This window comes from Amblyraja radiata, chromosome 3 (genome assembly GCF_010909765.2).
Source record: "Amblyraja radiata isolate CabotCenter1 chromosome 3, sAmbRad1.1.pri, whole genome shotgun sequence".
Taxonomy (NCBI): Eukaryota; Metazoa; Chordata; class Chondrichthyes; order Rajiformes; family Rajidae; genus Amblyraja; species Amblyraja radiata.
Window position 1 is genome coordinate 101,390,231 of NC_045958.1, and position 26,974 is coordinate 101,417,204.

The following is a 26,974-nucleotide window of genomic DNA, read 5'->3' on the forward strand; positions in this document are numbered from 1 at the left end:
ATCTAAAATGTCTATTATCATTGATGAATCTACTACTATTAATGGGGAAACTATTCTAGTAGTCTGCTTGAGAGCAGCAGTTGGTGAATCTTCCCAACCTATATCATTCTATTTTGACTTAGAACAAATGAAACTTGGTGCAAATGCAAAATCTATATATGATGTGCTTCTAAGGTGCTAACAAAGAGGTGTTTTTTCAATACAGTACCTAAAAGAAAATGTGATATCACTTGTATCTGATGGTGCATCAGTAATGTTAAGACGAAATGCAGGGGTTGCAAAACTATTTCTTGGTGATTTCCCTAATGCAACTGTTTGGCACTGTGCCAGTCACAGGCTTGAACTCAGTGTAGGTGATGCTATAAATGAAGTTGCAGGTTTGAATCATTTTCAGATATTTTGTGATAAATTGTATTCCTTATATCATAGGTCTCCTAAGAATCAGGATGAGTTAACTGCATGTGCTGAGGCTCTTCACTGTCAACTGTTGAAAATTGGTCGTGTTTTCAGTGCGAGATGGGTTGCTTCGTCTTACCGAACTGTAAAGGCAATGGGGCAGTCTTATAAAGCTATTAGGGAGCATTTTGGAAAAGCAAGCTGTGATGCTTCAAGATCTGGTGCAGCGAGAGCAAAGTACGAGGGGCTGAGAACAGTATTAGAATCATCAGCTTTCGTAAATAATTTGGGCTTGTTGATGGACAGTTTGCTAAAGTTGTCTGAACTGTCACTTGAACTGCAGAACCAAAATTGTACACTTAGTAAAGCACATGAGCAAATTAAACGAACTATCAAGGTTCTTGAATGCCAAATAGAGAAGCCAGGAAATTTGTCATACTCAAGTGGAGAAAGCAACAAGCCAGATGATATTTAATGGACTAAATTTTTACTTTTTACCTTTGGAAATAATGATGTAGAAGAAATGGCAGAACAATTTGGCTTAAATGGTCGGCTTAGTATAATAATAATAATACATTTTATTTGTGGGCGCCTTTCAAAAGTCTCAAGGACATCTTACAGAAACTAACAAGAGTAAAAAAACATATAATCGGAGTAAAATAAATAATAAAGACATCACCAATACACAAATTAAAGACAGAATTCAATCCAAAGACAAAAAAATCAAAAACACAATGTGAAGAGAGAGCAGCGGCAGCTAAACCGCGCCAGCGTACACTCTCCCTTCCGACAGTATCAGAGCCTTCAGAGAATTCAAGGAATCTAAAGGGAAGGTAGTTTCTGCAGATTTTCAGCAGCTGCTAACGGCTGTAAATACAATTCCGGTATTAACAGTAGAATGTGAAAGTGGCATGAATTTCTGCATGTCACCACAACGTGCAAGACTTCAAACTGATCATCTCTCAACTATTCTACTTATTAAGTTGGTGGGACCTCCTCTGTCAGAATTCAACCCCGAAGAATATGTGAGGACATGGCTTCTTAGTGGCAGAAGGTGTGCTGAAGAAACGGCATGCAGAAAGAAAGAGGTGACAGAAAAAAATGGAGATTATATACCATTATGGAACATTTTGTAATTGTAATGAACAGAGAGAGAGAGATGCAAGAAAGCAGGTATGACATATAATACACAATAAACTATATTATAAATACACAATAAACAAGTTATGCATTCCTGTACTCTTACATGGGTATGACCGCACATAAACCCCCCCCCCCCTTCCTTCCCAACCTCACAGACCTTAGTGTACCCCTTGTTCCTAAAACCCATTTCCATACACTAGTCCCACCTGCCTGCATGTGGCTAAAACCCCCCTAAACCTGTCCTATCCATGTACTGTGTAAATGTTTGTTAAACGTGCGCTACAACAAACCTCAACTACTTCCGGTATCTCGTTCCATACGCCCACCACACTTTGTGTGATAAAGGTACCCCTCAGGTTCCCATTAAATCCTTACCCCCTCACCTTAAAACTATGTCCCCTGATTTCTGAATACCCTATGCACCAGATGCATATTGCAGTTACCAAATCTATTCCACTCAGGATTTTGCACAAGATCAGCTTCATGTTTCTTATGACCCAATGCAAGAGCCCACTCAGTAAAGTCCCCATCCACACAACACTCTCCAAATGTCTCTCCCCTTTCACCCACCTCTCCATCCCATCTCTCTCTCTCTCCCCCTTTCTTTCTCGTGCCCGGCCCCCGGCGCTCGCGCGCGCATCCCCGCGCGCGCCAACCTCCTCCATCAGCGACCCCCTCAGGCCATCCCCTCGCTCTCTCAAGCCCTCGAGCGCCATTCCCACTCTCCATCTCACTCCAATCTCTCTCTCTCCCCCCCATTCCCACTCTCCATCTCCTTCACTACATCCCCCTCTCTCTCTCAATCCCCTCTATCTCTCCCATTCACACTCTCCCTCCTCACGACTCTACCTCCTCTCTCCCTCCCCCTCATTCTCATCCCTCTCCTCCAATATCCTCCCTCCCTCCCCCATGTGAGGTGTGTGGGGAAGGCATTGTGACGCGGAGGGGGCGGACGGGAGCGGCGTGGCATTGTGATAGCAACGACGCGCTATTGTGACCGCAGTGCCGCAGAGGCCTTGCGGCGGCGGCGGCGTCGGCCTAGTCTTGACGGCGCCATTTTTGCGAGGCAGCGGACGCTCGGTCTGTGCGGCGGCGGCGGTGGCGGCGGGGTGTTGGTGTTAACGTTAACGCAGCTCCCCGGCCCCGGAGCGGATCGCATCGGATAGATTGGCCGTGCTCCAATCCACCTTCCACAACCCCCTCGTGACCCATGGCGGCGGAGTGCCGGGATGATAAAGGTAAAGGCACGGCGCGCTGGCAGCAGGAGCCGCAGTGGCGGCGGCGGCCGCTTTTGTTCCACTCATCCCTGGGCCTGCGCTTCTTCATAAACGCACAGCAGCAGAATTAGACTGCTATATATTGTTTACAGTGTACCCAAGTTCACATATTCTTGTTGTGCTGCTGCAAGTAAGACTTTCATTGTTCTGTCTGGGACACATGACAAAAAAAAACACTTCATAAGTTGAAGGGGCAGAATCAGGCCATTTGGCCCATCAAGTCTACTCCGCCATTCAGTCATGGCTGATCAATCTAACCCCATTCTCCTGCCTTCTCCCGATCACCTCTGACACCCGTACTAATCAAGAATCTTTCTATCTTTGCGTTAAAAAAATCCACTGACTTGGCCTCACCATCCTTCTGTGGCAACAAAATCCACAGATTCACCACCCTCTGACTGAATACATTCCTCCTCATCTCCTTCCTAAAAGAACGCCCTTTAATTCTGAATAAATTTCTCCTTATCTCCTTCCTAAAAGAACGTCCATTAATTCTGAGGCTATGACCTCTAGTCCTAGACTCTACCACCAGTGGAAACATCAAGAATACAACAAAAAAACAAAGATATATTACCATGGTAGACAAACATTTCATGTTGCTGTCCACTTAAAGAGGAAGAAGATTGGACTTTGTTGCCTTCCATCACAGTGAGGAATGTGAGGAATCCGCTGTGGTGGATGTTTATGTTAACGTTTATGTAGCTGTGCGTCTTGTTGCTTTTAAAGCATGGCTGTATGGTGATTTGCATATCACTGTACCTTAATTGGTACATGTGAGAATAAAAGACCTTTGAAACCATAACCTCTTCCCAAGTCCCAAATCATGGCTGATCTATCTCTCCCTCCCAACCCCATTCTCCAGCCTTCTCCCCATACCCTCTGACACCAGTACTAATCAAGAATCTATCTTCCCCCCCTGTGGTCCGCATCTAAACAGATCAACGCTGCAGAGACTTCTCAACCGTCTGAAGAAGTGTCTCGACCTGAAACGTCACCCATTCCATCTATCCAGACGTGCTGCCTGTCCGCTTGGCTCCCCCACCATTTTGTGTCCGCGGTGTAAACCAGTATCTGCAGTTCCTTCATACATATTGAGTTCATTCATTCAAGGGCTGCCTGTCAGACAATGCACTGTCCCATCTAGAAGTCCATCCTCGAATGGAGCATCTGCTTCTGCTCCTATGCTCTTGAAATTGTCACACATACTAAACTTTTTATTTTCTTAAACTAAACTTTTTATTTTCTTGTTTATTATATTGTTTGTTTACATCTGTTGTGCTGCTGCAAGTAAGAATTTCATTGTTCTATCTGGGACATATGACAAAACACTCTTGACTCTTTTTACTCTTTATAAGTTCAACGAGCAGAATTAGGACATGCAGCCCATCAAGTCTACTCCGCCATTCACCTCATGTCTGATCTGTCTTTCCCTCTTAATCCCATTCTCCTGCCTTCTTCCCATAACCCCTGATACCCGTACCAATGAAGAACCTGTCAATCTCTGCCTTAAACACACCTAGTGATTTGGCCACCACATCCATCTGTGGCAATCAATTTGGTCAGATTTGCTACCCTAAAATCGAAGTGAAATGTTGCATGCAACATTCTCCTCCACAGATGCTGCCTGTCCCACAGAGTTTCTCCAGCACTTTGTGTTTTGCTGAAGATTCCAACATCTGTAATTTCCTGTGTCTCAATTTTAGGTTTCTGTTTATTATTGTCACATGTACCAAGGTACAGTGAAAAGCGTTGTGTTGCATGCTATTTAAATAGATCAGTGATATGGAAGGGTCTCGACCCGAAACGTCGCCTATTTCCTTCGCTCCATAGATGCTGCCTCACCCGCTGAGTTTCTCCAGCATTTTTGTCTATGGTAGATAGATACAATCAGTTCACACAGTACAGTAGATAGAGCAAACGGGAAGTTACAAGGTGTGACCCAAAACATCTCTGGTCCATTCCTTCCCCAGATGCTGCCTGATCCACTGAGGTCCTCCTGCACTTTTGTGTTTTGCCTTCTGTGAACAGTTTCTCCTATTAAGTAAAATTGATAGATAATTGAGGTAATAATCTATCAAACAAACCAAATTAGTTCTCTCATTTCTGTTGGTCCATAATTGTAATTTAACCTTTGTTTAGCCTATTCAGTATGAATAAATTGTAAGTAGCTAAAAAGTATTTGATGCCAGTTGAAAGTTTTGTGCAATTATCATTTCCATATTTCTCATTTCCAATGATATAGCAGACCTGTCAACCCTTCAGTTCATTGCTGGGTCTTAGAGTATCCCACCAGGTCCATTTCACAATTTACTTCATGGGATATGGGAGGAAAACAGCACATTGGGTGAAATATATGGTAGACAAAAGTGCTGGAGAAACTCCCCCCCCCCCCACCCCCCCCTGCTTGAGTTTGTATTTTGCTTCAGATTCCACTATCTGCCATCTCTTGTGTTTTTTACCTATGGAGTTAGGTTTCATTCACGGACCAACCATGAAAAATTAAAACGTCTCCATAATACAAAAAGACTGGTCAAACAGATGGCGGTGGAAGGCATTTTGTTATGGAATGCTGCCTCAGAGCAATATGAAAACATAATTTCTACCATTTTAAAAATTCTTTCATGATATTCCAAAACATTGTAGATCCAAATGGTTTCCGTGGCATCACTATGTACTCCCATAAAGAGTTTTGTGATAATGACCGGATATTTTTTGTGTCATGTGCAATAGGCTGAATATAATTTTACCTCAAAGGTAGATGCAGTGAAAAGTGCCTTTGACTGTCATTTTAACAATCATCCATCCTTTGCTCTTTGCTGCAGTGTAAGCTGTGCCCCTTGATGCTATTGGTTTTAGTGTAGTCATCGACAAATGGAACATGGAATAAAAGCATAAATTGCTGAATGTATTTGGGTGAGGCAGCATCAGAAGAGAGAATCTGAAATCACATTTTATGTTTATAACCTCAATAATTTTGTACTGATGAATATTGTCATTGACCCAAATTATTCACTCTTTCTATCTCTGTCGCTACTGCTGTACATATGCAGCAATCTCTGTGTTAAAATTATCCAAATGTTCATCTAGACCAGGGGCGTCCAAACTTTTCAGCATGAGCGCCACATTATATACTTGGCACCTTTTTGTGGGCTGCAGCAAAAAAATAAAGAAATGTCACACACACACACACACACACACACACACACTCACACTCGCGCACACACACACAGACATAGCCACTTATACTTATCACACGTGGACTCTCACATACACAGACACATAGATCCGCTAGCACACACACACACACACTTATCACACGCAGCCGGCTACCGATCTGCCGATCTCCGCAGGGCTGCCGAGAGAGAGAGAAGGGGGGGAGATAGAGAGGGGGAAGGAGTGGGAGGGGGGAGAGAGAGAAAGAGGAGAGAGAGGGGGAGGGGGGAGAGAGAGAAAGAGGGGGGAGGGGGGGAGAGGGATGTGAGAGAAAGGGGAGAGAGAGAGAAAAAATTAAAGGGCAGGGGAGGATTCCCCTGGCAAGCGACGGCGGAGGCCTGGTCAAAGGGTCCAGGTCATTGTGTCGCCCTGGAGCGTAAGCTGCTCACGGGTCACCCTCACAGGGGGAGACCGCTACACACCGACCCTGCCGCCAACTAGCTCCCCCCCCCCCCTCACAGCGCCAGAGACCCGGATTCCATCCTGTCTACGGTGCTGTCTGTACGGAGTTTGTACATGTGTGGATTTTCTCCGGGTGCTCTGGATTCCTCCCACACTTCACGTTAGTAGTTTAATTGAATTTGTTCCGAATGTGTGTAGAATAGTGCTACGGGCATTGCTTTGATGGGCCAAAGGTCCTATTTCCGAGCTGTATCTCTAAAGCTGCGCAACCACGGAACCCGCTAAATAGCCCGCTGCACGGAACGTGTTTAGAGCTTGCTGCGGGCCAAATAAAATCTCGTTGCGTGCCGGATGTGACTCGCGAGCCATAATTTGGAGACCCCTGATCTAGACATTCCTTCTATGACTTTGCTTCCACCATTCTCTCAGGCAGTGTATTTCACATTTTTGATTTGATTTGATTTGATTCAATTTATTGTCATTGCACTTTTCAGTGCAACGAAATGGTTTAGCCTGCAGTCATAACATAGAATAAATAACAAACACTCAACACAGTTTAAAGTCCCAAAGTAATTGTCTCTTCCCTCCTTGCTCTCCCTCTCCCTCTGCGCTGAGGCAATCAAAGCCTCCGATGTTGTGACCCCGCCGGGTGATGGTAAGTCAGTCCCGCGGCTGAATCCGTGCTCCGCAAACGGGTCGGTTCAAACTCCGCGGCCCGGGGCGGTCGAAGCTGCTGCCCTCCAGTCCAGCGGACGCAGCTGTAGTTGCGGGAGCTCCGGAAAACAGAACTCGAGCTCCCGATGATGTCGTCCACTGGCCCGCGGCCGAGCCTCCGAGGCTCCAAAGTTGGGTCGCCCCGCAACCACAGCCCCGAAGTCGACCAGCCTCGCGTTGGTAAGTCCTGGCTCTGCCTCCGCAGCCTCGAGGTCGGTCGCAGTTGGAGGCCGCCAGCTCCGCGATAGGCCTCAGCGCAGACGGACACGGAGACGGGGGATACGGCAGGAAAGGTCGCATCCCCCCGAAGGAAGAGTCATAAAACATGTTACACCCCCCCCCCCCCCACCCACCCCACACATACACAACTAAATAAACCGAAATAAACTAAAAACGGGACAAGAGAAAACAAAAAACAGAAAGGACAAACGGACTGCAGGCGAGCCGCAGCTGCAAGGCAGCGCCGCCACTTCCGGAATTACATCGTACATCGTACATACTTGCCATTCTCTGGGTAAAAACATCTCTTGCTTATCTCTAAAACCCTTGGAACTTTTACACGAGACAATAGTATATTGTCCAATACCCTTTACCCTAAATCTATGCCCTCTAGTTTTATCTACGTTTGATCTGGGAATTAGATTCCTCTAGTCTACCCTGCCTATGCTTCTCATCATTTTATACAGCTCGCTCATATCCTTTCTCCTTATAATAGAAACCCTCCAGCGCAGGAAACACCACGGTGCCTCTCCTCTGCATCCTCTCTAGCTCTATGGTACCTTTCCTATAGTGTGGTGAACGGAACCGCACACCGTACTCTGCCTGAGAATTTGACCAATATTTCATAAAATTGCTCATTACCTACCTACTTTTGCATCAATACCTTGATTATTGAAGGCCAGTATTCCCATGTCGTCGTAACCATTTGATCAAGCTGCATGCCACGTTCGAGGATCATTAGATTTAAAGTTCCTCTGTTCCTCAGTACTCCCTTATACCTTACCTTGCATAGTATTTATCTTAGCCTCATCGATACTCCTAAAACACATCACCTCGCATTAGTCTGAATTAAACGCAGTCATATAGCGTTGAAAATGGCCCAACTTGCCAACACTGGCCAACATTACCCATCTATACTGTCCTACCTGCTTATCCCTCTAAACCTGCTAAGGGTGCTTATCCCTCTAAACCTGTCCTATCCATGTTCCTGTCTAAATGTTTCTTAAACTGCGATAGTACCTGCCTCAACTATCATTTCCGACAGCTCGTTCCATACACCTACCATCCTTACCATGAAAATGTTTTACCTCAGGTTCCTATTAAATCTATCCCCCCTCACCGTTAACCTATTTTTGATTGTCCTACTATGAGCAAGAGACAGATCGTCTAACCAATCTATTCCTCTCATGATTTTGTACTCTTTCAACGGACTATGTACCTGTACTCCTCGATCCCGCTCCTCTACAACACACCCCAGAGTCCCAATGTTTACTGTGTAGGTTCTGCCCATGTTAATGCTCCCAAAATGCAACGTCTCACATTTTTCTGTATTAAATTTCATCAACCATTCCTCGGTCCACCTGCCCAACTATTTAAGATCCTGCTGCAATTTTTGACAACGATCTTCATTATCTACAATACCACCAACTTTTGTGTCATCTGCAAACATGCCATGTACTCCCAGTTACAGGCTTCTAGTCCAAGAAGCAACCTTCTAGCATCACCCTCTGCTTTCTTCCATGAAGCCACTTTTCTATCCATTCAGCTAGTGCCCTCCATAATGTTTGGGATAGAAACTAATTATTTATTAATCTGTACTCCATAATTTGAGATTTGTAATAGAAAAAAATCACGTGCTTAAAGTACACATCAGATTTTAATAAAGGCCATTTTTATACATTTTGGTTTCACCATGTAGAAATTACAGCAGTGTTTACACATAGTCCCCCCATTTCAGGGCACCATAATGTTTGGGACACCGGAATGTCATGTAAATGAAAGTAGTCATGTTGAGTATTTTGTTGCATATCCTTTGCATGCAATGACTGCTTGAAGTCTGCGATTCATGGACATCACCCGTTGCTGGGTATCTTCTCTGGTGATGCTTTGCCATAGAATTAACTGCCGGTCAATGAGTTTTGAGGCATTTGTTAGAACTTTAGCAGATGGGTCTATACACTTCAGAATTCATTATGCTACTACCATCAGCAGATGTATCATAAATGAAGTTAAGTGAGCCAGTATCTTCAGCAGCCATACATGCCCAGGCCATAACACCCCCACCACCGTGTTTCACAGATGAAGTGGTATGCTTTGGATCTTGGGCAGTTCCTTTTCTCCTTCATACTTTGCTCTTGCTGTCACTCTGATACAAGTAAATCTTCGTCTCATCTGTCCTCAAGACCTTTTTCCAGAACTGTGGTTGTTCTTTTAAGTACCTCCTGGCAAACTGTAACCTGGCCATCCTATCTTTGTGGCTAACCAGTGGTATGCATCTTGCGGTGTAGCTTCTGTATTTCTGTTCATGAAGTCTTCTGCGGACAGTGGACATTGACAAATCTGCACCTGACTTCCGAATGTTTCTGATCTGTCGGACAGGTGTTTGGGGATTTTTCTTTATTATAGAAATAATTCTTCTGTCATCAGTTGTGGAGGTCTTCATTGGCCTGCCAATCCCTTTGCGATTAGTAAGCTTACCAGTGCTCTCTTTATTCTTAATGGTGTTCCAAATAGTTGATTTTGGTAAGCCTAAGGTTTGGCTGATGTCTCTATCTTGTTTCTCGGTCTCATTATGGCTTATTTGAGTTTCATTGGCACAACTTTGGTCCTCGTGTTGATAAACAGCAATAAAAGTCTCTAAAGGTGATGGAAAGACTGGAGGAAAGACTAGATGCTGAGAGCTCTCTTATACCTGCAGTAAGGAGACAATTAAACACACCTGAGCATTTACAATCATCTGTGAAGCCATGCGTCCCAAACATTATGGTGCCCTGAAATGGGGGGGACTATGTATAAACACAGTTGTAATTTCTACATGGTGAAACCAAAATGTATAAGAATGGCCTTTAATAAAACCTGACAATGTGCACTTTAACCATTGTGATTTTTTTCTATTACAAATCTTAAATTGTGGAGTACAGAGGCAAATAAATAAATGATGGGTCTTTGTCCCAAACATTATGGAGGGCACTATCTCCCCTTGGATCCCATGGGATCTAACCTTCCAGAGCAGCCTACCATCTGGAACCTTATCAAATGCCTTACTAAAATCCATGTATGCAATGTCTACAGCCCTGCCTTCATCGACCTTTTTGGTCACATTCTCTTTCTCAGCCCATATCACTAACACATTGCTGTCACCCCTTAATCATAAGACTATCCTCCAGACCTTCAATCATGGGATTCACTTGCTCAATTAAGTCATCATCAGTCTCTTTGGTGATATTTTCTTGACATTCTCAGTGTACGGCAGACTATCCTAGAATGTGGGTACTCAAAAATGCTGGAGAAACTCAGCGGGTGCAGCAGCATCTATGGAGCGAAGGAAATAGGTGACGTTTCGGGCCGAAACCCTTCTTCAGACTGATGGGGTGTGGGGGGGAGAAGGAAGGAAAAAGGGAGGAGGAGGAGCCCGAGGGTGGGGGGGATGGGAGGAGACAGCTCGAGGGTTAAGGAAGGGGAGGAGACAGCAAGGGCTAGCAAAATTGGGAGAATTCAATGTTCATGCCATCCGGACGCAAGCAACCCAGGCGGAATATGAGGTGCTGTTCCTCCAATTTCCGGTGTCGCTCACTCTGGCAATGGAGGAGACCCAGGACAGAGAGGTCGGATTGGGAATGGGAGGGGGAGTTGAAGTGCTGAGCCACCGGGAGTTCAGGTAGGTTATTGCGGACTGAGCGGAGGTGTTCGGCGAGACGATCGCCCAACCTCCGCTTAGTCTCACCGATGTAAATCAGCTGACATCTAGAGCAGCGGATGCAGTAGATGAGGTTGGAGGAGATACAGGTGAACCTTTGTCGCACCTGGAACGACTGCTTGGGTCCTTGAATGGAGTCGAGGGGGGAGGTGAAGGGACAGGTGTTGCATTTCTAGCGGTTGCAACGGAAAGTGCCCGGGGAGGGGGTGGTACGGGAGGGAAGGGAAGAATTGACAAGGGAGTTGCGGAGGGAGCGTTCTTTGCGGAAGGCAGACATGGGGGGAGATGGGAAGATGTGGCGAGTGGTGGGGTCACGTTGGAGGTGGCGGAAATGGCGGAGGATTATTTGTTGTATTTGCCGGCTGGTGGGGTGAAAGGTGAGGACTAGGGGGACTCTGCCCTTGTTGCGAGTGCGGGGATGGGGAGAGAGAGCAGTGTTGCGGGGTATGGAAGAGACCCTGGTGCGAGCCTCATCTATGGTGGAGGAGGGGAATCCCCGTTCCCTGAAGAGCGAGGACATTTCCGATGCCCTGGTGTGGAACGCCTCATCCTGGGAACAGATGCGGCGTAGGCGGAGGAATTGGGAGTAGGGGATGGAGTCTTTACAGGGGGCAGGGTGGGAAGACGTGTAGTCCAGATAGCCATGTGAGTCAGTGGGTTTGTAGTGTATGTCGGTCAGAAGTCTGTCCCCTGCGATGGAGTGAATATCCTAGAATGTGTCAACCTTCAAGTGCTTGTTCAAAAAAACACTTTTCTCGGATTTTACTACTACAGTTTGCTCGTTTATTTTGCGCCTCATGATCTGGAATGCCAAAGCCTGGCTTTATTTTTCATAAATTGTACTCCAAGTTCTGCCTTCTGTCTACTTGTTAAATTGATGAGTATGAGTATTTGGGGAAATAAGTAGTTGATTGAAAGGGTAACAAAAAATGTAAGGAATGTGCGATTAAGTTGGATTATTACATATGGCATCACATTCAAGGAGAAAGATTGCCTAAGATTTGATGGCACATTTTATGCTTTAACATTTAATAATTCGAGATGACAAAATAGTGAATGGTGAAGCCTTATAAATAACAGCCAAAGTCAAACCAAAGTCCCACCTCCGACACCATGTTCAAAGTACTAATGATACAGTCATTATATATCATAACAAGTACTTTAATTTGGATACATACAGAAACCATTGAAATGCGTACTACGGGCTCCGAATCATAAGTTGAACTAACCAGCATGGCTGCCCCCATGCCACCAGGTGATGGTGTAGAAAACCTGATATGGATTATGGATCAGGTTATCAGCAGCAAAACCAGACCCGGGTCAAATCAGCAATACTGTTTCATCTACAGTCATCTCTTCACAGCAAATCCAGTGAAAATTTAACATTTTCTAAGCTTTTATAAAAATGTAACATCCATTTGTTTCACTACATTAGATTGGCTGTACGAGTAGACATGTAACAAATGAGACATATAAGGTAACGGATGAATTTCTTGTTTTTTAGATGGTGAAGTCAATGTTTTGGATGATATCTTGACAGAAGCACCTGATCAAGATGATGAGCTTTATAATCCTGAAAGTGAACAAGACATTAGTGAGAAGAAAGGTATGATGTAATAGTGATAGTGTGTTTGGTGTTTGGATTGACAGTATATTCAGCAATGCCACTCAAAGAGCCTTTGGCATTATCGTGGCTGAGGTGCAATTGGTTCGTAGGTGTTGTATGGTTTTGTACCAAAAAATTAACCCAAAATACTATTTTTGTCTGTGACGTAACTTTATTCACCTTTACTTGCTTTGGAATGTGTTCATTTGTTTTTAAGAATTGTAGGAACGTTGGCTTCTTTCAATGATTGTGATTTATCTAATTTATTAAAAAGGAAATTGGTCTAGTTTTTTAGATTTTCAATGAATCACCTGTTTTAGGATTACTGGGTTTTGTGCTTTGGATTACTCAGCACATGTTGCTCCAGCAGGTGCTCCTCTGCTGAAGGCAAACTGGAGTCCAGTTACAATGTCTATTTGAATGGTCAGTACTTGATTACATTGATTACACAGTAACATTAAGGGATGTTTTAAAGAATTGTTTAATCTGATTTACATTGCCACAATTCCAGTGATAAAAGTCAATTTCAATAGGTACTCAATAGCACCAGCGATAACCTTTTTCGAGAGGGTATTCTTATGACATTTAAAACCATGAAAGCACATGTATTTAATCAATATTGCTTTATATAGTTATGAATCAGCTAATTACTTATAGGAATTGTTGTATTTTCATTTTATTTGCGTATTTGACTTTGAGCCATAAAGAATATCAACCTTTATTGAACAGCATCAAAAAGAAAAAATGAAAAGGAGAGGGCTGACAGTGGTGATGGGAAAAGGCAGAAATCTTCCAGCCATTCGGCACGGCAAGTTAGCAAACGATCTTCCTGCCCTTCTGCAGGAGATAACATAAAGGCCTCCCTTTCAAAAGGTAGACATCTGCCAGCCTTTAAGAAGGATGAATACCAGCGATATGAACGAAGCAAAACTGCCAGCAGTGAGAGAAAGAACCATGCGCCAGGTTCTCGGGAATCGCAGAAAGATCGAACTGATAAAGTTGGGAGTAGAAGAAGAGAGTCTCTCAGAAAAATGAAATCAGCCACTCCTGATCAGTCCGAAACATACGGCATGGTAAGACAAAACAAATATAAACTAGATAATGTTTGCAGTGGCCGTTTTCTGAAATATTATTTGTACCCATATCTAATCTGAAGAAGGGTCCTGAACTGAAACATCACCTATCCTCCCCTCCAGAGATGCTGTCTGACCTGCTGAGTTACTCCAACACTTTGTGTCTATCTTTGGTATAAATCAGCATTTGCAGTTCTTGGATTCTACATTCCAACCTATCATTTATGTGTCTGTCACTTGGTCCCTCGAGTCTGAACCTCTACTCAATAAACTCAAGTCTGTCCTGGTCATTTGGTTAGCTCTGTATTTTCTAATACACTTGGTAACGTTAGTCAGGTCAAGAATCTATCATTCCACTTCTACCTTAAAAGTCTGCTTCCATTGCCTTTTTGAGCGAGAGCGTTTCAAAGAAGTAGCTTCTCCCACAAGAGATAGCATTCTTTCTGCATCTATCAAGACCTTGTCAAAATTTCATTTGTTATATTTTTTGACTAAAATAATTGCACGTAGGGCAGTGGATATTGTTGACATGGATTTTTTTTTAGTAAGGCATTTAGCAAAATCCCTTATGGTGGGCTGAACTAGAAGATTAAAATGCATTAAAAATTGGTTTGGCCAGAGAAGACAGAGGAGATTAATATAGGAATCGTTCCTTGGTCTGTGACCAGTGGTATTCTGTGTGCATGCGTGTGTGCAGGACAGGCTGATTAGTAATAGTAAGTGTGCAGATGAAACAAAAGTTGGAAATGTGGGTAATGAAAAAGATTGTCAAAGGAAATAGCAAAATATTTGGCAGGAGTTTAATCCGGGCAAGTTTCGGTTTTGCACTTTGGTTCGGAGAAATTGTGCAGAAAGTAGCACGACCCTCTGGACCATTTATATTTCTGGGTTCAAGTCCGTAGCTGAAAGCGTCAACAGAAATGGAGAGGGTGGCATGTCTGCCCTCATTGATCAGGCCAACAATAGTCAGGTAGTCATATTGGGGCTGTATAAAACTTATATTGTGGCTATGAGACTACGTGGACACGAGACTGCAGATTCTGGATTCTTGAACAAACTCAAGACGTCATCTGTGTATTTGGAGGACGCATTTGGAGTATTGTGCAGATCCTGTTGCTCCATTACAAGAAGGATGTGGGGGCTTTTGAGGAGAGGGTGCAGAAGAGGTTCACCAGGATGTTGCCTAGATTTTGGGAGGGATAGATAAGGTAGACGGTCGTTTTCCAAGGGTAGCATATCAGAAGGCATATCCTTAAAGTGACTTTGGTGAGTTCAAAGGAGACGTGCAAAGTTTTTTTAGGATTCTTTCCAGGATTAACACTCGCGTCATATATGTCTCTAGCCATCTTTTAGCATCCTACGATGGTTATTTCCTAACTTCTTCCCAACTTTAATTATGCTCTATAGTGAGGGTCAATAGCTCTTGCATTCATCTGTCATCTCCTTGCTTTCCATTATTTGCATTTTCTTGCAGTTCGGAGGCCGCAATTTCTTATATATAAATAGTATGGAAATTTAAATTATTTACCTGTAATCTTTAAATTGAATTATCTATTTTTAAACAGACTGGTCCGAGGATGAATGTGGCAATTTTTCGTGGTGATTCACTCATTTGTACTTTTAAATATGGCTAGTTAAATTGCCCTTTATTTGACAGAATGGTTTTATGAAAGGAGCTTTTGTTATATATAAAATTTGAATAAATAGTGTTTACTGCACTTTCATGCACTGTGTTCGATTGTGAAATCATTTGTTTCGAGTAGATCTATTTGGGAGGCTTTTGTTCAATGGTCAATTCCCTCGTCTCCTTCTGCCCAAATTTAATTAGGCCGTATGCTTTCAGTTTCTGTCTAGCTGAATGGTTGGTTGGACCACCTAGCGGCCTGACATTTACAATGGACGTCCAGTCCTTTTACTCCTGCATTCCCCATCAGGAAGACTTCTGGGCCACCTGTTTATTCCATGAATGAGACACAATCAGTTTCCCTCAAATAACACTCTACTCTGTCCTCTCCCTTTACTTTTGATTCCTCATACTTTTGCTAAAGGTGTAGTTGTGATCTAAAATCAGCCTTGTTCCAGTTTAGGACCTTAAAAAGCCACTGATGGATGGCTACATTAAATATATTATGGTTAGGTGCTTTTCTTTAACCTGCTTTCTTTCCCTGCTTTATTTTCCCTGCTTAGTTTTGCACAACAAAATATTGCCCCATGATTTGTTTTTTTTTAAATAATCTGCGATTTGGACGTATTTAAAGGGCCCGAATAATGTATGATTTAAGTGAAAAGTGGAAGAATGATTTGTGGTTTTTTTCTTGCAAACAATTTCCCCAATTCTACAACATTTGTAATCAATCACCGTTTTAATCAACTAGATTTAATAAAAAAAATATTTTTGTTTACATTGTCTGTGTTTGTCTTTTAATTTGAGCATGCCTGTTTTACCAAAGTTGTACTTTTTAATGCAGAAGACTTTGAGGAATATCGAAGACGGTGTTAAAATGCATCGATCAGGCCATTCATCCAAAGAGGAAACTCATTCCGATTATCAATCAGAGGTTGAAATTGATTCTGAGGGAAATACCTCTTCTGAAGACCATGACAATCAGGATGAGGCTGCAGACGAGATTAGGCCCGATGAAGATGATCCTGAGGAAGAGAAGGAGGGAGAGGAGGAGGAAGTAGAGGAGGAAGAATATGAACGGGATATGTCTGAGCAAGATGATTTCAGAGAGCGAGATCCCAGAGAAAACAAGGAGGAGGGCCATGGACAGGATTATGATACAAGGAGTGAAGCCAGTGACTCTGACTCTGAGTCTGTCTCATTTTCCGATGGAGAGTCAGCCACAAGATCTGGAACTGATGCATCAGGTAACTCCAATTTTGAAAATACGTGTTAAATTAATGCAACCTTATTATACACTGGGTGTTTATTAAGATGTATACACTTTCTTCATTTTGAATATTGTGGCAAAAACATTGTGAGAAATCCTATTTATCACTTTATAGTTTCGATAAACTCCTGTTGACATCCAATAAGCTAAAAGTGATATCTGGTAGCAGTTGTCAATAAGACTGTTAATATAGAGTGGTTTATGGCTAAAGTGCTACTAATAGTCCATTGTGTTTGCGGTTTTTAACATGTCACCAACTTACTGATCTAGCGTACTGAACAATTAGTCTGTTTATAATTGGCCAGTACGCTGGATCAGTAAACTGGTAAAATGTTGGCCAGCTTCCTGATTTTGAGTACTGAACAGTTCCATCGCTAATACAAACCAGCAAAAACTCTGCTGTGCATATCTTGATTATGACTGAGAAAACACATGGCTATACATTTTGGCTGAGGTCCTATGGAATAGTGGTAAGTGTTTCAATATGTGTTTGCAAGAAAGACTGTAAGACGGGGTTTGATGTAATTTTGACAAACAGCACTTGGCTTAAGTATACAGTTAATAATGTCATTATCTTTCTGTTGGAAAGCTAGAGAGCTATAGACATATATTTTCAATTTTCAAGTTATATTTTTATTTGTAAAAATACTTTTAGAGTGATATATCTTAAAATAAATTAGAAAACTCAGAGTATAGGAATTGAGATCATCCTAACGGTATAATAATTCCAGTTAGATTTTATAATAGCAACACTTGTATTTCACTCATCGTGTTTGTCTAAATCCATGGTAATACGGAAATAGAGATTATTAGAAAGGGCAATGTGAAGAGATTGTGATAAACCCAGTTTACAAAGATGAAAATCTTGGTCCAGTACAGCTGTCTGTTTTAATGTTTCCACTTCCTAATCTGTCTGATTAATTTAGTCAATCTTTCCATGCGCAATTCAATCGTGATCCCTGCACTTTTAGTTTAATTTCTCCCTCTTGACTAAAAAAACAACAAAACATTCAAAATTGGTATTATGGGGCAGTTATTAAAAGCTAAAAGCAAAAGGGGGTTTATCAAATGTGTAATGATTTTAGGGGGTTGAAAATTTTATTTTTCTGGCTATGCAGATCATAGCTCTACATTGGCACCATTGTAGTGGTCAAGACTATATATAAAATTGGTCACTAAGTTTAAGATATATAGATGAAACCACATAATGGCACCAACTTGGGCTGGCCTTACAATGTGATAAAATGGGAATTTCTAAAAATTTAAAATAGACAAAAATAAAAGCTTACCCGGGTTCCAGTAACCTTTATTTGCTCAGCTCTTCCTAACGAATTCATAAAATTTCGCCAGCCAGCTATCAAATTGGATTTCTTAAGCCATACACAAATTAGACTCCACTGCTTAAAATGTTGGTGTTATTCTTCCCACATTTCCATTCCAGATTATTGTTTCCCTTTTAAGTTGTCTCTTTAAAAATATAGAAAACTGATATTCAGGAATGTTGTATTTTGGTACAATTACATGAAATCTTCAAATTCATCACGTTGTTTAAAATTTAATGTCCTCTGCAGCAACATGCTTTTTTTGTTGGCCACTTTGAAAAGCATTTAAAGTCTCCAGTGGTAAAGATATAATGAATAGAAGAGAAAAGGAACTTGTTTTTAGACATATGCACGGGTTGAAAGGTGAAATGTCTAGTTGAAGTGAAATTTCTGCCATTCTCCAAAAAATACACCACAAAGCAGTATGTGAAAGAAAAGACCTGGCTATAGAAATATGAGAATCAAACAAGAATTTCAGTGAAGTGATTTGTAACTTAAAAGCATAATTTATATTGACGCTTCGTGTGTTAACACAATCATCGAGGTTTTTTAACTGTGACCATGCTGACTGCTTGGTGACTTAATGTAGAGCACTGCTTAGCCAGGACTTAATAGTACCAATTTTTTTAGATCTTTGATCTGCAGTACAGTTGACTTCAGATTAGTGAGTACCCACACAAAGACTGGAATGTCCAAGTAAAATTCCTGGTGAAAGTTAACACTTGAGTGTAAAATAATCAAATTATCTAGTTATTGTATAGCTAAACTTCTCTTGAGCACTTGTCTTAGTGCTAATAGATTAGTGTAAATTAATTGTTAACCTTGTTTACTACTGCTACACACTTTTGCTGTAAAACCAACTTTTGACTTCCTATATGTTGTACTTTATGGGCGATTGGGGAAAAGAATGAGTTTTATAGTGCTCACAAATTATGGGCATGGGTTATTCCAAAGCATGGGTAGTTGTAAAGTAAACTGCTCAGCCACGCAAGGTGCTTCAGGTGACTACTTGGAACACTTTATCACTGTGAAAATTCAACACTTCAAGATCTGCCATTTGTTTATGCTGCTAAATATAGTCAAATTAAATAACAGCTTTGTGTTGTAGGTGAATACCCACAGGGACAGAGGTTGCAGCTATTCCCTATAGCCAATGGGCAGTGAAATTATTGTTTGCTCGTTTACTGAGAGCAAAGGTATTGGGAGATATTACAGAACAAAGCCCAGATATTGATTATTAAATTAAGCTGTTGCCGTTTTTTTAATACATTTGGGAAATGTTAGCATGTAAAGGATTTAAAGTGAGATGCTTTCATTCATTCATCATCAAGACTGTTTCTCTCACCACTGTTAAAATATTGATACAGTGTTCTAATAGCAACATTCATCGTGATACTTGAGATGGTTCAATAGGTCATCCAAAGGTTGATTAAATTATTCCTGAGTTTATAATTTTGCTTCAGATCACTTATCTGGATTCAACTGTACTTTTAAAAACGATGACACTGCTTCATTTGTAGCAGAAACTGGACCTTGGAACAAAATGGTTCAGTCTACACACTTTTACTGCACTTTAATAACTTTCACCAAGTTCAGACTAAATATAGTGAAATTTTCAACCCCCATCAATCTTACTGCAGTATCAGTGATTCATAGTATAATTAAATAGAATTGTTATAAATTAAATTTTCTTCAGACGATGAGACAGATAAAAAGGAGAAGAAAAAGCGATCTAGAGACATTTCTCCAATTGTGTTTGATAGGAGTGAAAGTTCAGCATCCGATTCGTATGCAGGTATGTTTTGTGTTTCATTTGGAACTTGTTGTGCTTGGAGCTTAAATAGCAAGGGCCTAATGGGTTTTGTGTACTGTAATGCAGGATCAGAGAAGAAACATGAGAAGCTGTCATCATCTGTGCGTGCAGTACGTAAAGGTATGGAAACAACTAGCTTGGGAGGTTAGCATAAGGCAGCATACCCTCTGTTGCCGAGCAGCTTGGAAAGCCACTGTGCCATGCTTGACAATGTTTGCACTTAATATTTCAAGCTCTAAAGTAAATATTGTCTGCCTTTTATAATTTACTAAAGCTGCAGTGCTCCATAATTTATAAAATCTCAACTGAAAGCTAAGTGATACACAAATGGTGAAAGGAAGCACTGTTAAATTTGTATAGACTTAATTTGTGATATTTGTGTAATTCTATAACATTTCTGAGGAAGCCATCAATTGTTTGTGCAAGTCTATTTTAACTTTCCCCAGAAAACAACGTTACTTTGAAACTGGCAGATTTTCTGTCCATTTATCATTTAGAATTCCCTTGTATGCTGATGCACACAGTTCTTCTGGTTGCACATTGTTGGTTTTGATCTCATCACGCCCATCTCGCATGACATTGCTGACGCACATACTGCATTGTTGATTATTGAAGCAGTAGCTGTGTGAGATTATTTTTACTGATTTTTCCATCAATTCTATTCCTGGGAAGCCCTAAGGATTTATTTTGACGTGATTGTGAAAAACTGCTTTAGAAATGATGGCGCAATATTAATGTGGAATGAACTTGTGATCTCAAACAAGTCTGTGGACCCAATATTTTGGACTTTTTAGGAGGGGATGTAAAAATTGTGTAGCATTGTAACTTTATAGAATTTTGAACTTTGGAACATACTCCAGGAGTTAAAGTCTAAACTATAGAAAAATGTTAAGCATTTAAGTGAGTCAAATCCTGCTTGTTTCTTTTTCTAACTGGATGTTTCTTGAGAGACATATGCTATATATGCTTTTCTAATTACTAATGCTATTTGCAGCAATTTGTGGAAGAGGCTGCTGGATGCAGAATGAACTGAATTGATTTTGTTTTCCACTTATTAATTAACTAATGTAATTTTCTCATGGGATACACAGCTGGGAAGGATTACTGAAATATGACATGTTTCTTCCTGTTCATTGTACAGGTTAAAACACTCTAATCTGGCATTCTATGGTCTGGCAACTGTCGTGGTCCAGCATGTTTCCAATCTGCAGTAAATATCCGTAAAAATCAATTAATTCTACCTGAGATCTAAAATCAATGAAGATTTGTACTATTATGTGGTTAATCATTAATCTCAGTGACAATATTTCTAACTTGTGGAAATGTCAGGTTACAGATAGTTCTCAGAGCTCTTTGTAACACAGGGATTGTCTACACTTAATCTACACTTAAAAAGAACAGTCTTGTTTCGAGGGAGATGATTGGGAGCAATTTATGTGATCCGCACAAATCATGTCCTAGGAGAGCTGGACTAGAGAGTTTCAACTTATCATTTAATTCCTCTTGCAAAGTCTATTACTAATATGGATACATTTTTCCTAATGCACTGGAAAACAGATCAAAGATTCTCCACATGATCACCGTTCATTTATGTTGTGGGATTTGTCTGTTATCAAGATGAGTCTGTCAAGCAGCATTTTGTGGGGTCCATTGTGTCCAGGTGGCAGTGATGACAAGTGATTCTTTATTGCCAATGTTTTCTACAACCTTTTGGTATCAGAATTGTTTTCTCGATTGATTACTAGCCATCCAGTATCCACAACTCTTGATTTTTTTTTTTACCAATCCCAAGATGAGTCAACCTTCAAAGTACAGATTTGATATAATCTAAGTGTTTGCTATTGAACTGGTGGTTAATTTCAGCTCAGACAGATGTTATTAATAAGAAGCATTTGTATGCATTTATATTTATGGAAAGAAAATATATTTAACATGTTAGTTTATTCCAGAAGTGTAAATGTTCTTCCTTGTCTTGTGTGAAATTATGCCATATATTAACTCAATTTTCACAGGTGGCTTGTATACAGGATTTTATACATTTATATTTGCTATTAACAATCGTATACAGAAATAGAAGACCAGATTATTTGTGTGGTTTTTTTCCGTCACTGAATCGCATGTTATATAAAGTTAGACACAAAAAGCCGGAGTAACTCAGCGGGACAGGCAGCAACTCGGGAGAGGAAGTAATGGGTGACGTTTTAGGTCGAGACCCTTCTTCTTCAGTGTTCAATCAAGCAACATCGCAAGTGAGCGTATGGAAGATCTTCCATAAACATCAAATGAAACTGATTTTTGATGAATTGTCGAGCTTTGCCTGAAGCACTACAACATAAAAAATATTGTTTTTTTTACAGTGAAAATCAGCTGCTACACTGAGAAACTTTTGAATGTTTTTGTTTTGGGCTGCATCATGTAGAAAAACATGTATAGGAAACTTTGGAAACAATTAAAAAATAATTTTGTGACTTTGTTTTTCCCACGGCACTAAAGCTTCTTAGCTGTCAACTACTACGAACAATTTAATACGAGGTTAGGTTTAACATTGCGTTTACATGGGATAATTATGCATGTAGATGAAGCAGATGAAAAATTCTACGTGTGTGCCGTGAGGGACCGAGGCATATATTAAGAGTGTAATTAAAATCTCCATTTAATGTGTTTTTTATGTAATATGTAACTGAAAATCACAACAGCTACTTATGAGAAACCAATGGTTTGGATATTGGATATTACTGTTGTGAAAACAAGTTTGGAGTTAGGTTATCAGTCCATTTTCAGGGGTGATTATTGAGATGTTTATCTTGCATTTTGTCAAAACCAACTGTGCATATAATGACAAAATGACAAGCTTTGTTGCACTGTGATTATTTTGGCAACCCGAAGGTTTAGAGAAGGTTTTTGCACTTTTTAAAATTCTAGTTTTCTCTGGGATACATCTAAAATTGCATTGCATTAAATGTTAATTGTGAACAAATTTAACCTGATCTGGCCCACATTCCTTAATTCCATAAAGTGAGCATTACTGAATTGCACAATTTGGCTATTAGTTGGTCATTATAATAATTAATCAAGTCTGATTTCTATTTATCAACGTTGAACACACTGATGGTCAGATGGTGTAAGCTGTACTCAACTATTCCATTGTTTCTGTGTCCTACTGCACCGGTGTAAAATTTCATTTTCCTATCAATCATACCTTGAATACATTTAACAGTTAAAATCATATAATGGAATGCGCAGATTGGAGCAGTTTGTTCCATTGTGTCTTTTCGGTCTATTTGAAAAAGTAGCTACGTTGAACCCACAGACACGCTTTCAGGTTGATTGTATTTATTAACAGTTGCAAAATTCCTGTGGGATTGTCCAATTTTGTCTTTGGAGTTTTAAACAATATATTTGTTAGCTGTTATTAAAATGTTGCGCTTATAATATTACCATGGTTTTAATGGGTGGATGTTTTATGTGCTTGGAACAAAGATGTTAGCCGCAAAATACAAATCATCAAGCAAAATGGATCTGTATTCTTTGCAGTTATTTAAAGTAATTTTATATTTACATCTTTCAGATCAAACTAGTAAACTGAAGCATGTCCTTCGAGATGCACGATTTTTCCTCATAAAGAGCAATAACCATGAGAACGTATCTCTGGCAAAAGCGAAGGTATAGAAAATATTTTAATGCTGCCATTGGGAATGATACAAATCAGCAATTAGCAGTTGTCTTCCTGTTGACATAAAACATATTGTGCAGTGACATTTTGAAGATATTTTTCAGTGAGTTTCCAGTTTCACAAGCTGAAATTACCGCAGACACTTTTATAACCTGTTCAGTTTTTAAACTACAGCTTACAAGTTGCAACAGGAAATTGCAGACAGTATTGCTGATATACATCGATTTTTGATCTTAGTCATTCAATATTGAATTTGAATAAAAGCTTGCTATTGCTGCTAATGGTTTAAATATGCCATTCAGTGTGATTGCTTTGTTCTAACATTTTGCTGACTTTCAAAGCATAACCTTTTCCTTTTTCTTTACTTTCAGGGTGTGTGGTCAACATTGCCAGTAAATGAGAAGAAGCTCAACACTGCTTTCCGAGATGCTCGCAGCGTTATATTGATATTCTCTGTTCGAGAAAGTGGAAAGTTTCAGGGTGAGAAAACAATGTTGTTCCATCTATGAAGGAAGTTGTGCTGTGTTGCTTTTGTGATAGGCTGGCAACTCCTGCATTACAGCAGATTGGCCAAAATAAGTTCCCCCTTATAGAAACATAGAAATTAGGTGCAGGAGTAGACCATTCGGCCCTTCGAGCCTGCACCGCCATTCAATATGATCATGGCTGATCATCCAACTCAGTATCCTGTACCTGCCTTCTCTCCATACCCCCTGATCCCTTTAGCCACAAGGGCCACATCTAACTCCCTCTTAAATATAGCCAATGAACTGGCCTCAACTACCTTCTGTGGCAAAGAATTCCAGAGATTCACCACTCTCTGTGTGAAAAATGTTTTCCTCATCTCGGTTCTAAAAGATTTCCCCCTTATCCTTAAACTGTGACCCCTTGTTCTGGACTTCCCCAACATCGGGAACAATCTTCCTGCATCTAGCCTGTCCAACCCCTTAAGAATTTTGTAAGTTTCTATAAGATCCCCCCTCAATCTTCTAAATTCTAGCGAGTACAAACCGAGTCTATCCAGTCTTTCTTCATATGAAAGTCCTGACATCCCAGGAATCAGTCTGGTGAACCTTCTCTGTACTCCCTCTATGGCAAGAATGTCTTTCCTCAGATTAGGAGACCAAAACTGTACGCAATACTCCAGGTGTGGTCTCACCAAGACCCTGTACAACTGCAGTAGAACCTCCCTGCTCCTATACTCAAATCCTTTTGCTATGAATGCGAACATACCATTCGCCTTCTTCACTGCCTGCTGCACCTGCATGCCTACTTTTAATGACTGGTGTACCATGACCAGGTCTCGTTGCATCTCCCCCTTTCCTATCGGCCACCATTCAGATAATAGTCTACTTTCCTGTTTTTGCCACCAAAGTGGATAACCTCACATTTATCCACATTATACTGCATCTGCCATGCATTTGCCCACTCACCCAGCCTAGCCAAGTCACCTTGCAGCCTTCTAGCATCCTCCACACAGCTAACACTGCCCCCCAGCTTTGTGTCATCCGCAAACTTGGAGATGTTGCATTCAATTCCCTCGTCCAAATCATTAATATATATCGTAAATAGCTGGGGTCCCAGCACAGCCTTGCAGTACCCCACTAGTCACTGCCTGCCATTCTGAAAAGGACCCGTTTACTCCTACTCTTTGCTTCCTGTCTGCCAGCCAGTTCTCTATCCACATCAATACTGAACCCCCAATACCGTGTGCATTAAGTTTGTATACTAATCTCTTATGTGGGACCTTGTCGAAAGCCTTCTGAAAGTCCAGATATAACAAATCCACTGGTTCTCCCTTATTCACTCTACTAGTTACATCCTCGAAAAATTCTATAAGATTCGTCAGACATGATTTACCTTTCATAAATCGATGCTGACTTTGTCCAATAATTTCACCACTTTCCAAATGTGCTGCTATCCCATCTTTAATAACTGATTCTAGCAGTTTCCCCACTACCGACGTTAGACTAACTGGTCTGTAATTCCCCGTTTTCTCTCTCCCTCCCTTTTTAAAAAGTGGGGTTACATTAGCTAGCCTCCAATCCTCAGGAACTACTCCAGAATCTAAAGAGTTTTGAAAAATTATCACTAATGCATCCACTATTTCTGGGGCTACTTCCTTAAGTACTCTGGGATGCAGCCTATCTGGCCCTGGGGATTTATCGGCTTTTAATCCATTCAATTTACCTAACACCACTTCCCGGCTAACCTGGATTTCACTCAGTTCCTCCATCTCATTTGACCCCCGGTCCCCTGCTATTTCCGGCAGATTATTTATGTCTTCCTTAGTGAAGACAGAACCAAAGTAGTTATTCAATTGGTCTGCCATGTCCTTGTTCCCCATGATCAATTCACCTGTTTCTGACTGCAAGGGATCAACATTTGTTTTAACTAATCTTTTTCTCTTCACATATCTATAAAAGCTTTTGCAGTCAGTTTTTATGTTCCCTGCCAGTTTTCTTACATAATCTATTTTCCCTTTCCTAATTAAGCCCTTTGTCCTCCTCTGCTGGACTCTGAATTTCTCCCAGTCCTCTGGTAGGCTGCTTTTTCTGGCTAATTTGTACGCTTCATCTTTTGTTTTGATACTATCCCTGATTTCCTTTGTTATCCACGGATGCACTACCTCAGATGGAATTCACAAATCTCTACCGATGAATCTGGCACATGGAGTTAAAATTTTATTGGGGGGGGGGGGGTGGAATAATTATTTTCCATGATACACAGATGTTCGATGTTTTGCTTTGCGGAAAATTGCAATATAGACAGGTTTCTAAGGCCTTAAGAGAGGCACAAAAAGCTGGAGTAACTCAGTGGGTCAGACGGTATCTCGGGGGGAAAAGGAATAGGTGACATTTTGGGTCTTCAGGACTCAATATCCCCAACTGATAAAATTGAGTTTGATCAGTCTGAAGAAGGGTTTCGGCCTGAAACGTCACCTATTTCCTTCGCTCCATAGATGCTGCTGCACCCGCTGAGTTTCTCCAGCATTTTTGTGTTCCTCTGATAAGATGTGGGGGCAGTCAATATATTGTAACTTCTGTGAGAAAGGGGTTAACATGCTTGAAGTTGTATTGTAAACATACAATAGCACTTATTTCCATGCAAGAACATTTGTGAATACTTAAACTAGTGTCATTTATTTAAACCAGGAAGTGTCTTTCTAACCCTTTCTGCAAAACTTATAATTAAGTTTTAACTGTTTGATATTTGGAGTATTTGGAAGGTACTGGTCAACCTGAATTAATGAAAGGAACAGCTCTGGTGCTTCCAATTCTCATTCTTAACACAAAGCATTTATCACCAAGAATCAATATCTGAAAATAAAGTGAATTAAATGTATGTATAATATGAGCATGTCTTTAATCCATTAATTGTATGTAACTTAATATCATTGGTTTGCAGGATTTGCTAGACTTTCATCAGAATCTCACCATGGAGGGTCTCCGATACATTGGGTGCTGCCTGCAGGAATGAATGCCAAAATGTTGGGTGGTGTCTTTAAAATTGACTGGATTTGCAGGTAAAT

The 26,974-nt window shown here is 40.9% G+C and overlaps 1 protein-coding gene across 5 annotated transcripts in view; it reads left to right on the forward strand.

Moving 5' to 3' along the window:
* The first annotated feature begins 2,540 nt into the window (after positions 1-2,540).
* Positions 2,541-26,974, forward strand: part of ythdc1 (YTH domain containing 1) — a 50,757-nt gene continuing 26,323 nt past the window's right edge. For 2 of the 5 annotated variants that reach the window (XM_033018444.1, XM_033018447.1), the window contains exons 1-9: positions 2,552-2,777; positions 12,566-12,667; positions 13,397-13,740; positions 16,209-16,611; positions 19,653-19,751; positions 19,836-19,889; positions 23,338-23,432; positions 23,814-23,922; positions 26,851-26,968. In XM_033018444.1, the coding sequence (XP_032874335.1) occupies positions 2,750-2,777; positions 12,566-12,667; positions 13,397-13,740; positions 16,209-16,611; positions 19,653-19,751; positions 19,836-19,889; positions 23,338-23,432; positions 23,814-23,922; positions 26,851-26,968 (1,352 nt within the window). In that variant the 5' untranslated portion in view covers positions 2,552-2,749. Of the gene's footprint in view, positions 2,778-12,565; positions 12,668-13,396; positions 13,741-16,208; positions 16,612-19,652; positions 19,752-19,835; positions 19,890-23,337; positions 23,433-23,813; positions 23,923-26,850; positions 26,969-26,974 lie in introns of all 5 variants that reach the window. The other 3 variants (XM_033018448.1, XM_033018446.1, XM_033018449.1) reach the window with 3 other exon arrangements.